The sequence below is a fragment of the Gekko japonicus genome, unplaced genomic scaffold (genome assembly GCF_001447785.1).
Source record: "Gekko japonicus isolate JY-2015 unplaced genomic scaffold, Gekko_japonicus_V1.1 scaffold1359, whole genome shotgun sequence".
NCBI lineage: Eukaryota > Metazoa > Chordata > Lepidosauria > Squamata > Gekkonidae > Gekko > Gekko japonicus.
The window spans coordinates 410194-428047 of NW_015174315.1; the positions used below are offsets into that span (position 1 = coordinate 410194).

Genomic DNA, 17854 nt, shown 5'->3' on the forward strand with positions numbered 1-17854 from the left:
CCAAAGGGGATCAGAAGCGGCTTACATTGTTCTCCTCTCTTTATCCCCACAACAAGCCTGTGAAGTAGGCTGTGCGTGTGATTGGTTCATGGCAGGATGGAGATATGAACCTGGTCTCCCAGATATTAGAGGAAGACACCACTGCAGCTGAGGCAAAACCTGCCAGGTAATTTGGACACTGGGAGGCCATTTTTCCACAGACAGGACCAAAGTATTGAGTTTTTTACTTCTCCCGCAAGTGGCTCATATTGAATCAATAGGTTCTCTGGTCCAGGAAAAACAGAAAGGTCTTTGTTATTTCCAACCTTTATTTGAAAAAAAAAAAAAATCATAGGGGGGGGGGGGGAAACAGCCATCACAGACTAAAAAAAAATTAAATTTGGGGGGGGGGGGGGGAATTAAAGAAAACATTGCCAAACTATGGATTAAAATTCTGCTCCTTTTGCCCAAATTAAATAGTCTCTCATGCCCCATTAAGTCCAGACATTGTGTAAACATATTCAGAGAGAGAAACCGATTAATCTAAATCACTGCTCTTCTTCCCGTGGCCTTTTACGAGGGTTTGTCTTGTTTTCTGCTAGGTCTGGAGGTGGAAGCTGAATATCTCTGAATCCTTGAGGCTGTAAAGCACAAACAACAATGAATGAATGAAATTTTATTACGGCATCCAGCCAGAGCAATCCCAACACCCCACCAAGGGGAGCCAAAAATAAAACAACAATGTATTTTAAATAAACTTCAGGACAGCCTATTGTGGATTCCTTATTATGGAATTTCTGTGGTCATAACCAGAATGTGCAAAGGGGGTGGGGGGAATACTGCACACTAGGAAGTCATTCCGTTATCTTGCCTCCCCTTAAAAAAGGCAAGCTGTACTTCAGGTGGCTCAGGGATACAGCAAAGTTCCTTCAAAGAGATGACATTTCAAGGTGGCACAGTGTGAAAAATCAGGTGGAATTAGTATCAAGCGCCTGACTTTTATAAAATGCCAGCAGGTCTTATGAGCAAGACCAAGCTGATCTGAAACAAAAACAGGAAACATGTTTTTGCTGATCTCTGCGCCTTCCTGTAGACTGCATTAAGAACCATCTTGCTTGGTATGGCCAAGCTTGGCCTCCTACATCCTTTGGAAAAGAACAAACAAAAAGGGAGGCTAGAAGCGTGGCATCTAGACAAGTTCCCTACCCTGCTTTGAGTCATCAAGTGGTCTGTAAACAGGGTAACCTTAAAGTTTAATGCTTCATTGCTGCTATAATGTCCCTCTGCTGCATGTGCACGCAAAATGGCCGAAAAACTGAGCCTGTACAACAAAAGCATTCCAGCTGTTATTTAAAAACCCTGAAAGACAGATGCCACGAATTCTAGCCACTGCAGCAGAGATACTGTACTTCAGTTCAGACGTAATGCCGAACCATTATTATTATTTATTACACTCCTGGATCGCCCAAGCCCTGAGTACACAAGGCTCTGGGCGATTTACAACAGATTAAAAACAGTACAAAATTTCAGATTAAAATCAACAGTCAATTATCCTTAATTTAATAGTCCCCAGACAGCCTCCTTAATTTTAGTCGAAAACCTATTTCTCTTCTATCTTGTGGGCAGGTTAAGGAGGAGGCCAAAGCAGGCAGAATGGAAGAAAGGAGGGTGCCAGCTATGATGAAAAACCCTTGTTGTCCTCAACCAAAGGCCTGGCGGAACATCTCTGCCTTACAGGCCCTGCAGAATTGCATGAGGTCCCACAGGGCCCTGACAGAAGTTGGCAGAGAGTTCCACCAGGATGGAGCCAGGGCCGAGAAGGCCCTGGCTCTGGTCAAGGACAGCCAGAGATCTTTAGGGCCAGAGATCAACAGCAGATTGCTCTCAGCAAAGTGTAACACTCTCCTGGGGACATACCGGAGATGGTCCTGAAGATACGCAGGTCCCAGACTGCTCAAGGCCTTATCGTTTTATCTTGTTTTTATGTGTGGGCACTTGTGCTCTCTTGTAAGCCACCCTGAGCCTGCTTGCGGGGAGGGCGGGGTATAAATACAAAAAATAAATAATATAATAAATAAAGGTCAATACCAGCACCTTGAATCGGACTCAGTACCCCACTGGATGCCAGTGTAGCAGGCGCAGCACAGGTGACTCGTGCCGCCACATTCTGGATCAGCTGGAGTTTCTGGGTCAGTCTCAAGGGAAGGCCCGTGTACAGCGAGTTACAGTAGCCTAATCTGGAGGTGACCATTGTATGGATTACTGTGCTAGGTCAGTGTGTGACAGGAAAGAGGCCAATCGCTGGGCTTGGCGTAGATGGAAGAATGCCACCGTGGCAATGTTTGTGACCTGGGCCTCCATAGTTAAGGAGGCATCCAAGATCATGTCTAAACTCCTGACGGATTGCGCTGGTGTTAGTGGTGCCGTGTCAGGGGTGGGAAGTCTGTGCCTCAGCCCCTATGCCCCCCCCCCCCAGCCCTCAGTTTGCAATGATACTTTGGTGTTACATGAACAAGCCTCAGGCTCCCACGATCCTTTCTTCCCTCTCAAGCTCCAGTATCCTCCTTCCCTGCCTGGTCTGTGGCACAACAGTTTGCAGCTACAACTAAACCAGCAACATCACGGTTTGCACGAACCGTAATATGCATGCAGATAAGAAATGAAAACCACATCACAAACTAAGGTTGCTAAAAGCTAGGAAGAGGAAAGGAATTGACACATGTAAGGGGAGAACAAGGCACTGGGGAAAGGAGTGGCTGCTACCCAAAAATGGAATGCTTGATTTTCTTTTCTAGACTTTGGGGGAAGGGAATCGCCACATAAAGAAGACTCTTTTGGTCAAAAATGTAAAAATTAATCGGTCACAGGCAACATGTTGTGATCTTATTGCTTAACTGTGCCAAAAAACAGGTATGAACATCATGCAGTTCATAGTACAGAACTTACTACAAGTTTTTAAGATTTCAGCATGAACTAATAGCACTCCATTGTTCAAGCTTGGCCAGGCGAGTTAAATATTATGATCTCTGCATGACAAAGAACTAGTATCATTAATGATCCAAGAACATAGACTAAGATGGCATCTTCTAGTGTGAGCAACATTTCCTCTGAAGGAACACCAGCAGTCACTGAGCAAGATGGAAAGTTTGCCGTGACCATTTCTGTATGAAGACTTCTGAAGAGCTTGAAAGCTATCATTTCCACCAACTACTGTTGTTCTACTAAAAGCTATCATCTTGCCCTCATTCTATGCCTCACTCTGTAATCATGACGACAACAGCAGCCCTCAGCTAAAGATTTGCACAAGTTTCTTGCCAAGCTGCAAATGAGAAGCAGCCTTCAATAAGAGACTGAGGAGTTCCAAATCTTCAAGAGTCTGCTCAGGTCTATGTGGCTAATTAAGAACATGGTGGTTTCTGCAGCTGAATCATACACTCCATTGCACTGAACGAAGGGGGTAAGAAACAGTTCCCAAGGGGGGGGGGGAATGTTAAGAATACGAGCTATAGGTAAGCAGTTCAGGAAGGCTGTGCAATTTTCTCCTCTGGCATCTTTCCAGGAGATGCTTGGTAGCCATCTGTCAGAGGTCCTTTGAGATTCTACTGATAAACCTTTAAACATTGCAAAAAGCAGGACATGAAAAACCCAGAAGTCCTTTATTTCAAATGGTCTACAAAAACTGGATTTTCTCACACTATTGTATTCATTAATTTGTAATGTTGTTGCCTGAGGCAGGTGGGCCACATAAAACATGTATGGTTGAGAACAACGCGGCCCAGAGCAGTCCTGTTCTAAGATTTGTTACACTGATTTTCAAAAAGGGGTCTGTAGGGAACCAAGAAATTACAGGCCAGTGAGCCGAAAGTCTGTCCCAGGCAAACTAATAGAAACTGTAATCAAAGACAGAATTATTACGCACATAGAACAAGTCTGCTGAGGGAAAATCAGCATGTCTTCCACAAAGGGCACCTTACGGAGTTCTTTGAGAAAGTGAACAAGAATGTAGGTAACGGTGACCCAGTAGACATTATATGCATAGACTTTCAGAAGGCTTTTGACAAGGTACCTCACTAAAGACTCCTGAGTAAGCTGAGCAGTCATGGAATAAGAGGACAGGCACTCTCATGGATTAAAAATCGGTTAAATGACAGAAAGCAAAGAGTAAGAATAAATGGACAGTTCTCACAGTGAAGTGAGCAGTGGGGTCCCACAGAGATGGGTATTGGGGCTGGTGCTATTTAATCTGTTCGTATATGTTCTGGAACGGGGGGTGAGCAGTGTAGTGGCCACGTTTGCAGATGACACAGAATTATCCAAGACGGTGAAAACCAAGGCTGACTGTGAAGAGCTCCAGGAGAATCTCCACAAACTGGGTGAGTTGGCAATACTGTGGCAAATTAAGTTAAATGCAGGTTAAGCGTAAGGTGATGCACAACAAAAATTTCCCATGGGGCTCTTTTTGTAGCAGGAGCTCCTTTGCATATTAGGCGACACACCCCTAATGTAGCCAATTCTCCAAGAGCTTATAGAGCTCTTCTTACAGGGGCTACTGTAAGCTCTTGGAGGACTGGCTACATTAGGGGTGTGTCCCCTAATATGCAAAGGAGTTCCTGCTACAAAAAGAGCCTTGAATATGCTAATTGGATCTGAACTTGCCGAGACTGAGAGGTAAAGAGACCTTAGGGGTCACAGCAGATAGCTCAGTGAAACCCAGTATGCTGCAGCACTGGAAAAACAAACAAACTTTGGGCTGGGGATTGTTAGGAAAGGGTTTGGAAATAAAATGGCCAATATTGTAATGCCCACGCAGAGATCTATGGTGAGGCCTCAGTTGGAACACTGTGAGCATTTTTATGCCACCTCTCCATCTCAAGAAGGACATTGCAGAGCTAGAAAATAACAGAAGAGGGCAGCCAAGATAATTAGGGGGTTGGAACACCTTTCCTATGAGGAAAAGGTGAAGTCTGGGTCTTTTCACTTTAGAAAAGAGACAAGTAAGCAGGGAAATGATAGAGGTTTATAAAATTATCCATGGGAGAGAGTGGACAGAAGGTTCAGGATGGATGAAAGGAGATATTAACACAATGAGTAATGTAAAATGTGGGATTCACTGCCAGAGGATGTAGTGATGGCCGCAGGCAGACAACTTTAAAAGGAGATTAGGCAGATTCATGGAGGATAGGTCTATTAGTGGCTACTAGCCATGGTGACTCAGAGGCACCTCCATGTTCAGAGGCAGTAAGCCTCTGAATACCAGTGCCAGGAGGCAACATCAGAGGAAGGCCTCAGCCTCTATACCCTGTTGTTGGCCCTCCCGAGGAACTGGTTGGCCCATTTGAGACATGAAGCTGGACTAGATGGACCACTGATCTGATCCAGCAGGGCTCTTCCTATGTTCTTATCAGAAGCTCCAATGCTCAGTTTCTTTTCAGGCCTCTGAAAAACCTCAGATCGGAAAAGGCAGCTGCAAAAAAAAAATCTGTAAGGAATGCTATGGCAACATGTTGTTACCAAGAGCACACATGGCAAGTGAACACTTATAATATGGCAAGCTATGCTCATGACATTTCAAGAGAACAGTTTAAAACTGATTTTTCTTGGCTCTCTCTCCAGCAGAAGCTGTCCACAAAGACAACAGAGTGTTGCTATCACAATATTTACCATGGAACTGTTCTAGGACATTTCAAAGCTCAGAAAACATATCCAGAAAGATATTGTAGACGGATCCTGGTCACTCTTGAGTGGCTATCAGTGTTATGATCCTATTCAGCCAGCCCACCATGCAGTGTCCTGCAAGGTCAAACTGGCAGTGCAGGATCATGCAACCTCCTTTCAATGTGAAGATCCTGTGCCATTAGCCAAACCCAGAAGTTAATAGCGTATCTGTCTGGCTGCTTGCAAGCATAACATACATAATAAACTCTCGGGGGAACTCCAAAGGTAGCAAGGGTAAGCAAGTGTTATATAATGCAAATTGAATCTTGTATTGCATCCTGCCATATTGATGTACATTCTTGGCTTTGCCAGGAACAAGGAATGCATATGCACACTTCACAGCTGAGGTGAGGTAGCGGGAGACTCTGTACAGGTGTCCAGACCAGGTAGCTGCTGAATGGGACACACTACGAAGGTTTCTACCAATGGTTCATCTTGAATGTTTGTGGCTACTCCAAGATGGAGTTAGATCATGAGACCTCAAATCCTGCCCCACTCCCATGCTTACCGTAACACAGTATGGTACAGCTGACTCCTTTTGACTGGGTGACTTGTACAGGGTTGCCAGCCTAGAAAGAATAAAAACCACCGCCTTTCAGGGATGTTGCTCTTGTCTTTAGAGGGAACAGTTACAAGTATTAACAGTGTCTGCACACTATCACAGGCTAAAAGGCACAGGAGAGTTGATTTTTACTGCTAAGTTTAAAATTCAGAAGGCACAAAGACACCCAGAGACGTTTTCTTCTGTGAGCCCCACTGCAAGGAACCCGTGTTGTGCAAGAGTGCTGCTGGGCTGGGATTATGGTTTCCTTTTCAGATGTGCCTTTTTGCCGATCAAGGCTCAAGGCGTTTTGCGGTGCTCCTGTTGATTTTCGAGGGGCTTATGTAGGAGCACCAGTCCCCAGTGGACTGGGCCCGAAGCAGGAGAAATGAAGCTTACAGTCAGATGCAGATTTAAAATCACACTGACTCTCTCCTGGGCTCACTTCAAAGTAATCTGGGACCAAGGTCCCCAAAAGACCACCTGCTCCCATAGGAATCTACCCAATTACTGTGGTCATAATCTGAAGAAGGCCTATTCTGAGTGCTACGGTCATCTAAAATAAGGTGGGTGCTATTGCAAAGAAACACCCTCCCCACAGATATACAAGGGGCGCTGGATGTCTCTGGTGGCTGCTAAAGACATGCTTATTTATTCCGGCTCTGTTGATTATTTAACAAAACACACAGTGATTTTTAAATGTGATTGTTGTTTACATTATATTTTAATTGTCTGTAAGCCACCTCGAGCATCTCTGATGGAACGAAAGGAACAGAATTAAAATCAGCAAACGCACACACAAGCCACAGAAATAATCCAGCTACAAAGGGAACAAGCAGGCATTTCTTCACCAGCAATAGCTGGGCTACAAGACACAGAACATCACACTGGACTGTGATAACACAGGATAAAAATGAGTGAATGAGGAAGGAGACCAATGGCTTTATGCAGCAAATCTCCTGGGCTTGCTCCTGTATGTCTGATTGGTATTTAGACATCCGGGGATTTTTGTTTGTTCTTTTATATAGTAGGTTTTGTAAGGGTGGGATAGAACACATTTCATGTTGGTAGAGGCGAGTTCCATTATTTCAGCCTACAGAGTGGAGTCAGGAACTGCCTGCCTGCCCCAGAAAGTGGAGGACAATGATTCTGCCCTCACCCTTCGCCCAGAAAGCATTCTGCCCTGCTCTGAGATAACCTGCCAAGCACTCCTGCTAATTATTTTTAGGGCTTTGGCTGCTTCTCCCACCCCTTGGTGCCATTCTATTAGAAAGCACATAATTACTGGCTGAGGAAGATTACCACTTCGCATTAGCCACACGGGGAATTCCTTAGAACATTTAAATTGCACTTCACAGCTCAATTTTGAGACATCCTAAGCAGTGTTCTTAGAAGCTCTCGGCTGGAGTTCCACTGTTGGTCTCCATCTCAATGGGGGCCTATTCACCCAACAACAGCCCTCCCCCTCCCCTGCAATTTACTGACATTTCCAGTGCTGGAGGAGAAATGAGAGCAAGGAGATTGGTATTGGATTTAGTGGGGCGGGGGGGGGGTCTTAATGGACAGACTTGAACACTTCAGTAAGAGCCCACGTGGACTGTAAGCTACAGGAGGGTCTTTCCCAGCTCATAGATTTTATTCTACGTTTACAGCCTTTAATGGAGTTCTCATTCCCATCTGGTCTTGCTGAGACACAAATAAACACAGCCTCAGTCCATACTGCGTGGAGCCCTTCTAATTTTTGTTTTCTTACGCCATCCCAATGTGAATTGTTAGACAGATCTGCTTATTAAACACCAGCTGAATGCCAGAAATGACTAGGCTAGGAGAAGGAAATAATTTCCAGAGATCTTTATAAGGGTTTGATCTACACCAAGGCTCAATGCAGACATCACACAAAACCATGTTTTAATTCAACTACAATTAGTGTGATCATCTGAACAAGGGCCACTCTACTAACTACAATAGGTAAGGGTCCAGGAAATGAAACTATGGCTTAAAATTCGTTTACTGACCACATTTAAGGCCCAAATATTGTGTCACAGAACACATGAACATATAGCTTAATCCTTCCTTGGTTCCTAGTGCCAATCTCACAATACAGGTCAGGATACTGGCCAGTTTTCTGCAGAACCAGCATTTGTCAAATCATACCAGAACTGGAATAATCATCAGGAAGCCGAATTCTAATTTCACAAAATAAGTAAAACACTGTCTTGCATTGTGACTGAACTGTGCTCACCTCACTCCATTGTTACTCTAGTTCTTATTTGACTTCAGCATCCCCTGCTCCCAAGTCTGCCCTACATTTCTCTATTTCTACAGCGTCTGCACACCTCAATGTTTGTGTGTTTGTGTGTCTTTGTGCTTGCATGCCCGGAAGTCATGGTGACTTCTGGTGACCCCTAGTGGGTTTTGGATGTTTCAGACAGGTGGCTTGATTGCCTGCCTTTGCAACCTGGGCCCTGGTGTTCCTTGGAGGTCTCCCTTCCAATTACTTGCCAGGGTCAGCCCTGCTTAGCTTCCATGATCTGATGAGATTGGGCATGCCTGGGCTACCCAGGTCAGGGCGCACACCTCAATGCTTTCATGAGGAAACTAAATAGCCCCCAGGGAAGGTGGGCAGGTTGTTTCTTTCCTTGCCTCCTAGAGTGTTGAACTATGCGGAAGACGGGCTTGCACAGGTGTGCGTATCATCCTGCAATGCACGCATCAAATGTATCATCATTGGAACTCCTGAGCATCACTGCCAAGGTGTGGTAGATCTGCACTCTCAAGCTGTTCTTCTCCTGCATGGGTAGTGGTGGGAAAATGAAGTCATTGCACCTCAAAAACAGTTATTATAGCATTGGAAAAGGTGCAGAAAAGGGCAAATTCCCTATGAAGAAAGGTTAAAGAGGTTAGGTCTCTTCAGCTTGGAGAAATGACTACTGATGGGTGACACGACAAGGGTTTACAAAATTATGCATTGGACAGAGAAAGGCAGAGAAAGAAGTACTTTTCTCCCTTTCTCACAATACAAGAAATGTATTTGAAATTTGGCCGAAGAGACTGCCAAAGCTGGGGGACCTGCCCCGCCCCTGGACACCGGAGACGGGACGCCGACCCCGAAAGACCGCCTGGAGGAAGAATGCCGGAGCCGGAGAACAACAGCCCTGCCACCTGGGTGCCGGTAGGCAGCCCCACCCCTGTATACTATGTGGCCTGAGTTAGGGAAAAATGTATTTGAAATTATCTGTAAACCGCTCAGAGACCCTTCGGGGTCAGAGTGGTAAATAAATCGAATGTATAAATAAATAAATAAATAAATAAACAAACTTGTGGGCACTCAATGAAATTAATGAGCAGTAGGCTTAGAACAGATAAGAGGAAGGACTTCTTCACACAAAGAGTAATTGAGAAGTGGAATTCACTGCCACACGAAGCGGTGGCAGATATAAGCATAGCTTCAAGACGGGACTGAATAAACATAAGGAGCAGAGGTCCATCAGTGGCCATTAGCTGCAAGTTATAGATGGAACACTCTGTCTGGGGCAGTGATGCTTTGTATTTTTGGTGCTTGGGGGGCAACAGTGGGAGGGCGCCTGGAGTTCTGGCCCCATTGGTGGACCTCCCCATGGCATCTGGGTTTTGGCCACTGTGACACAAAATGTTGGACTGGATGGGCCATTGGCCTTATCCAACAGGCCTGAAGGAAGTACAACCCCCCCCCCCCCGGTGAAGACTTGGAAATATCCCCGGCAGTGGTACCATAGTGCATTTTTAAGGGAATCCAAATCCATTCCATCATTCCAACCATCTGGAAAGAAGGTAGGAAGGGCCATATATATAATTTTTATTTTTACAAAAAATATTTTATTGCAATTTTATGTAGACAATCATCTTGCATGGACATAAAGATAAGCATAGATATAAATATAGACAATCATTTATAGTCCTCTGCTTTATCTATTAAAACATACTATTCTATTTATTACTACTGTTAATCAGAACTTACTTTGTTGCGTAAAATTTACTTATATATACTCTAAATTTTCACTTTTTTGTCTGTATTCTATCTTTTTTCATTACTTCAGATATAACATTTCATTATTACAAACATATATTGCCTAATTCTATCTCTTAATCATTCTCCACTTTAAGCGGAGAAGTGGCTAAATTTGCAGGTGACACGAAGTTGTTCAGGGTGGTGAGAACCAGGGAGGATTGTGAGGCACTCCAAATGGATCTGTCGAGGATGGGTGAGTGGGCGTTAATGTGGCAAATGGGCTTCAATGTGGCCAAGTACAAGGTGATGCACATTGGAGCCAAAAATCCTAACTATAAATACATGTTGATGGGGTCTGAACTGGCAGAGACTGACCAAGAGAGAGATCTTGGAGTCGTAGTAGATAATTCAATGAAAATGTCTAGACAGTGTGCGACTGCAATAAAAAAGGCCAACGCTATGCTGGGGATTATTAGGAAGGGAACTGAAAACAAATCAGCCAGTATCATAATGCCCCTGTATAAATCAATGGTGCGACCTCATTTAGAGTACTGTGTGCAGTTCTGGTCACCACACCTCAAAAAGGATATTATAGCATTGGAAAAAGTACAGAAAAGCGCAACTAGAATGATAAAAGGGTTGGAACACTTTCCCTAAAAAGAAAGGTTAAAATGCTTGGGGCTCTTTAGCTTGGAGAAACAACAGCTGAGCGGTGACATGATCGAGGTTTATAAGATTATGCATGGGATAGAGCAGGTAGAGAAAGAAGTACTTTTCTCCCTTTCTCACAATACAAGAACTCGTGGGCACTCCATGAAATTGCTGAGCAGTTGGGTTAGAACAGATAAAAGGAAGTACTTCTTCACCCAAAGAGTGATTAACACATGGAATTCACTGCCACAGGAGGTGATGGCGGCTACAAGCATGGGCGGCTTCAAGAGGGAATTAGATAAGCATATGGAGCAGAAGTCCATCAGTGGCTATTAGCCACAACGTACAGATAGGAACTCTCAGGCTGGGGCAAGTGATGCACTGTATTCTTGGTGCGGGCGGGGGGGGGAACAGTGGGAGGGCTTCTGGTGTCCTGGCCCCACTGCTGGACCTCCTGATGGCACCTGGTATTTTTGGCCACTGTGTGACACAGAGTGTTGGACTAGATGGGCCACTGGCCTGATCCAACATTGGCTTCTCTTCTGTTCTTAACCATTCAGTCCTAGTTTTCAGCTATATAGTCAAAAAGTACATTCCATTTTTCTTGAAATTTTAAGTTAGATCTACTATGTAAATAAGATGTTAGCTTTGCCATTGTCGCATACTAAGTTAATTTGTTCTTCCAATCTGCCAATCGTGGGCATTTTCCCGGCTTCTATTTACATACAAATATCGCCCTTGCCGCCAAGTTATGGAGCTCTGGAAGAGATGCTGAGCCAGACCTTTGGTCCCTCTAGTTCACTATTTTTACTTTATTTTGCTTCATTTATACCATATTTTTCTCACCAATGAGGACCCAAAGTGACTTACAATGTTCTCACCTTCTCCACTTTATCCTCACAAGAAACCCACGAGGATAGATTAGGCTGAGTATGTGTGACTGGCCAAAGGCCACCCACCAGGCTTCCACGGAACAGTGGTGGAAATCAAACCTGGTTCTTTCTGATTCTAGTCCAACACTCTAACCACTACACTATGCTGCGCTACTCTGAACTGCAGCTTCTCTCCACAGTCTCTTGTCAGTGAAAAGTTTCCCCCAGGACCTGCTAACCCAAGATCCTTTTCAAACTGGAAGTATCAGGGATTGAAGCTGGAATTTTCTACATGCAGAACAGGATCTCTAACTTTGAGCTACAGCCCCTCTTTTAAACTGAAATTTTTAGACTTCTGGCAGAGGTTCCAGCAGAACTCGAGCCAATTTTTGCCGTCTTGGAGGTAGAGCAGAAACGAAATTCTCAAAACCCACTGCAGGTGCTGGTGGTATAACTCCTGCCATGTGACTGTGGCCCCAGTAGAATTCAGAAGCCCTCACAAGAGTTTTGAATCCATAAGGGAAAAGATGTTCCCCCGGAAATAAAAGTCTCCCAACACACACACCACACAGCCTTTACTCAGACCTGCACCTTACTTTATGTATTCTTACTTACCTCTGCTTATTCTCCCAATGCAGGATTATTCGGATGGTGGCTGCATGACCCCAGCTTTCTCCTAGAAACACAGAAACAGGTACATTGTCTTATACTTATTTCCTTAACATCAATGATCTTTCAAAGAAGAGCTTTCGATGCGTCTTTCCTTCTGCCCAAACTCTTTAACATCAGAAAAGCGATCTGTGGAGCTTACTGCTATTGGGACAAGCCAATACCAAGCTGCCTCAAACAAATGTTGAATAAATTCATGGCTGGAAAATAAGTGGTTATTAGAGAAGATGATCACAGCAGGCATCCTCAGCATCAGGGAATACATTAATATAAATGTGTTTATGGTGTTAATGACAATATTTTTGACATTTACATATGCCAGAAGCTACCCTTGGAAAATAAAATGAACCTCAAATAGGCACAGGCTAAAAATGAAGCATGCAAAAGGAAATCCCAGGGGGCAGTAGATCTGCATAAAGATATCACTGGTCGATCTTTAGTAGCATACTTTCCTTGATTGTTCTATTATTCTCCAACAGAAACTGTCCCTTTCAATGGAATTCTCATTCCACTCAAGCTGGGTTTGTATAGTGTTTCCAAGCTAGTTGCCAGCAGCATAAAAACTGACCGTGGGAGTTCGCCCTCATTGGCAGAGCATCTGCTTGGTGTTCAGGAAGTCCAAGATTCAGTCCCTGGAAACTGCAGTTAAAAGGATTCCAAGCAGCAGACAAAAACCTTTCCTTGAGACCTTGGAGAGCTGCTACCAGCTGGAGTGAACTGTATTAAGACAAGTGCACCAGTGCTCCAGCACAGAGTACAACAGCTCTGCACATTCAAGATTCCTCCTGCTTTTTGGCCGATCTCTTTGATGGAGCTGCGTATCTATTAGATCTATATCTTGCTTTTGTACCATTAAAATGGCACTCATAGGAACCACAAGCAGCCCAAAACAGGGTGCCCAAAGCCCCGAAAGGAGAAAACATGGCCACACAGCAAAAAGCACTCAGTGGCAGAGAGAAGGTAGAAAAGAAATGGCAAAAACATCAGAGGAATGCAAGAAACGGAAGGCGCTTTTAAAGGAAAGTAATCGCATTATTTTCAGCTCATTTCTGATGGTCTTGTTTGATTTCCAGACAGATTTATTGAGCCTGTCTTTCAATACAGTCTAGATGGTGCTCTGTACACAGAAGATAGATTGGATTTTAAAGCAGCCATCTAAGGAAAACGTTGCCATCCCCACCCCCCACCTCCCAATTTGTCTCCAGACAGCTCTGGCATCTCCAAGTCAAGCGCATCTGTCAACCCTAAGCAGACGAGCTTTCAGCTCCACCCACTCACATCTTCATTAGCGCACCCAGAGGGAGAAGCAATATCACTCCAATGGAAGAATCCTCAAAATTAAGTGTCTAGACCCTGGAGGCACATTGCCAGCCCTCATTCACAGTGCGAGCGTGAGATTTAAGGTTCAGAAGTTGAAATTAGAGTATGAATTATACAAATGAATGCTGCTTCCATTTCCAACCATATTTCCTCACAGGCAGGGGGCAAAACTGTTTTACATGCTGCAGCAAAAGGCAGTGCTTTTAAATTAAGCTGGCGGGAGATTAATATTTGGCTTCATTATTGAGTATGCCGGGGAAAAACTATCACAGATTACCCAGCTTGGAGCTCAGTGTTGTGAAAAGGAAGCTCATCAGCGAAGCCCCAACTTAATTCTCATAGTGTCTGGGCACCTCCACAGCCCTCTTAATAATAATTAAAAAGCTTTTCTTCCATTAAAAAAAAAGGGGAGGGGGGAACCCACCCTAAAACAAAACTAAGATTTCTGGGTTTTTGGAAAAAGCTTTGCTGAAGCCCCTTCCAGAGGTCCATAAATTAATGCATTAAAAGCAGGGGGAAGAGAAAAGAAATCCAATAGGAAGCCACAGAGATGATGAATCCTGTCCATTTTTAAACAAAACCCAGGTTTCCAGACTGCAGCTTTCCCCTTATAACCACACACAAAAAGGGCTACAAGGCTGGAAAATAGTAGATCATGGGAATAGTTCATTGTAACTAGAGATGTAAAATTTCTGAAAATTTTGAAGCTCGGAAAAAACCCCAGGTTTTTCCGGGTTTTTTCCGGGGGGAAATGGAAATTTTCGGAAAAATTGAAAAAAATGCTACATTACCACTTCTTTTTTTTTTTCAAGATTGAAAGTCATTCTGTTACTTTAGGAACATAAAAGATGACTATGGACATTTTACTTGGCATGAAATTATCACATCTAGCATATTAAAAATATATTGTATCCAAACAATTATTACAAACAGAATACCCACCCTACATGCAAAAACAAAACTGAAACCTTGTTCTTTTCTTGAGACAATAGCACCTCCTAAAGGAAGAAGTGCATCTTGTTCTTGCATTGGAGACTTCAGTTGGTAACCTAGGACTTGCTTGTCCTCAGTGCACAGAAATTAGATCAATCTGATACCATACATATTTTTTAGAAATGATTTGGAAAATATTTGAACACCTTGTCTTAAAATGTTAAAATAAAATGTTGCATAATCAATTTCTTTTCTTTTTTCAATTTTTCAGAACAAAACAAAAAAGGCTTCAGGGAAAAAAGGGGGAAACCCCCCCCCCCCATTTTTCCCCTGAATTTTTTCGGGCCTTCACATCTCTAATTGTAACACTACAGTGATGTAGTCATTCCCACTGTTTGTAAAAGAGCCCTCCAGTGGTGGGGGAAGAAATGGTGGCAGGAGGGGGCTGAGGCTGCTGTGTGGATGCTCTGTTGCCAAGGCAAATGCCTCTGCAGCAACAGCAAGAACTACACAGAAAATAGACTCGATGTAGAAACAGTCCCATGTTATGGATAAGGACATGCAGAAGGGCCCAAATTGGCACCAGTTTTGGAGGCCCTGTTAGCATTCCCAAGGTGCTTTTGGTGACTCATGAGTGGAGGTCAGTTAGTCTGATGGATAATGACTTGTTCCCTTGTTACAAACAAATAAATAACTTTTAGTTGTGTTGTATTTCTGTGGACTGAGATGTTAGCTGGTTTTAATTAGGTAAACTATTCTGAGTTCAGTTAACTGTTGGAAAAGTAGACTATATATTTTTTAAAATCCTCCAAATGGGGCAGGTGGAGGGAAGAGGAAGATAGCCGGGAATAAAGTAGAAAGAGAAAATACTCTGTTTACTGGCTGAAGTCTCCATTTTCCTTCCCTCAAGCTGTTCTGAGAAGCTTGGAGGAGACAAAGAGACAGAGATAGGGGATGGGCAGCTCAGTGATTAAACGGCATCCTTACGGGAGCCAAAGTCTGCCCATGGACCGCTAGTTGCTGACCCTTAAATCTATTAGCTCTAATTTGCTTTGTAGCCTGAACATCTGCCAAAACAATCATGTATACAACAGAGGGAAGGAGGTGCAGAAGACAAAAGGTCAGCCTCTGGTAACAAGGTCTTTATCTGCATACACATTTCAAATCCAACATCCTCCAAGGACATGCCTTTTATTTTGTCCAATTTATCTTACATCTCCACTGAGTGGCTGAACTGCTGAATGCACACATTGAGAACACCATTTCTTTTGTGTACTGCCTCTCCACCCCACCCCCCAAACAATCCAGGGAATTATTAGGTGATTCACGGGGGGGGGGGGATAGAACGAGAGAGAGAGAGAGCATGCTAGGTTAACCAAATTTCCATTTTGATTGAAAACATTCCCCACTGTCTCCAAAAATGGTGCCAATTAAAACAACCTTCTCCTACGGGGTCTTGGAATGCCACATTTCAGTTTACAAGGAGTTTATTCAGAGACTACTGAGAGCCACAATGTTTGTGTTAATATGAACTGGTTTAACTGTTTATCTTCCCATTGACACTGTAGCCAATGTATCCCTGGTGCTAATTCTCTACTGGGTTTAGGGCAGATCTTATGTTCAAATAGTGCTCTTTCAGTATCTCCAGTGATGCACTTGCACACAGAATGTCCCATATGTACTGCAAGCTCTACAGTTTTAAGGCTGCCATTTCCTGATACTCAGTTTTGGCCATCATGGCGACACATTTTGTTTTTGACAGCTGGTGCAATCATGGAATCGGCCCAGGGAAGCAGCCGCTCCAACCACGACACGCCTGCATCACAGAGAACATCCTCCATCTAAATGTGTCTTTAGAGACAATCACTGGGGAGACAAGATCAATTATGCTGTTGATGGTGCCTGAAAGAGCAGATGTAGAAGGAAAAATCCTTCTACTTGTTTTCTTGCAGCCAAAACACTCACCTAAGGCAGGAACTAAAGAGGAGTGGCTTTGTCCAATTCTTGTTGTCATCTGATTGGTCAAAACTACCTGAAAGAAGGAAAGAGAGAAGGAAGAACCAATGTAAAATACCAGAAACAAACACAAAAAGGCTGATTCCAACAGAACACTCTGCATAACTCTCTTTGTGGGGTGGGGGGAGGAGAAGGGACCTGATTCTCTCATTTCTACCTTAGTGTTAAAATGCCAGGCCTGCATCACAGGATACTTCCTATGTAGATGCACAACAGATGGACTGCCACCCAGAAGGAACCACCAGGAGTCATTTGCAAAAATTGCCCTCAAATCTCTCTTCCTTTGTTAAAATCCAAGTGGACTGGAACAGGGGGAGGAGATGACAACATGCAGAACATTTGGATAAGTGGAAGTCTGAATGGGGAACAGGGGGAAAAAAGAAAAGGAATGGTATCCAGGAGAGGGAGGGATGGGATAAAGGAAATGCAGGGGAACAGTTCTGCTTGAGAGGAGAAAACACACACACAACAGGTTATCTATTTTTTTAAGAATGGAAGCAGCAATGTGTGTGAAGTGTCAACAAAGAACTTCTTCTAAGAAAACTAAGCAGACTTTGCATAGGGACACCACGGGGACCAAGCTGGACTGGATGACCTTTGGGTACCATCTAACCATATCATTCTATTCACTAGAAAACTTTAACTTATGGACCAGAGGGGGTCAAAGTAAGAAAGCCTTGTGAAAAATATTATCAGCTGTTAACAGCTCCATGCTTTCCACCCAATCCACACACACAAAAAAAGCAAAGCCTTGTTGTGATGAATTGTTGCGGTCCTGCACAGCGATTTCAACGGCTCAAATGTCGATCGTGAACGTCATAACTGTGCAACGAGACAGAAATCAGTTGCCTCCACTTCCCTCCTCGCTGCTGAGTAAAAACACACGACGGGGGGTTTATTTTTAGCCACAGACTAATAAAAAAGAAATCCCAGTGTGCACACAGAATCACAGCTTAGGAGGAGCCGAGTTACCTGGAAACAGGGGAGAGACAAGCACCATTCCAGAATTTGCGTAAGCTTCACTCCTGGTCAACGCACTAGGGCTGAAAAAACCCACCTATAAATAGCCGTGGCTCAAATATGCCCTCTGGTGGCACGGATGCTGGCCATGTCTGCAGCACCTCCAAGTAGAGGTCAAAAGGGGCACCGACACTTTTTTCACAGATGCCT

The 17854-nt window shown here is 43.9% G+C and overlaps 1 protein-coding gene across 1 annotated transcript in view; it reads right to left on the reverse strand.

The window, feature by feature from the left end:
• Window positions 1–392: 392 nt before the first annotated feature.
• The window catches only part of RAD51C (RAD51 paralog C), a 35432-nt gene continuing 17970 nt past the window's right edge, over window positions 393–17854 (reverse strand). The window contains exons 6-9 of the mRNA XM_015424164.1: window positions 16634–16700; window positions 12362–12422; window positions 6203–6263; window positions 393–620 (exon numbers count right to left, since the gene is read on the reverse strand). Of these exons, the coding sequence (XP_015279650.1) occupies window positions 528–620; window positions 6203–6263; window positions 12362–12422; window positions 16634–16700 (282 nt within the window). The 3' untranslated portion in view covers window positions 393–527. The remainder of the gene's footprint in view (window positions 621–6202; window positions 6264–12361; window positions 12423–16633; window positions 16701–17854) is intronic.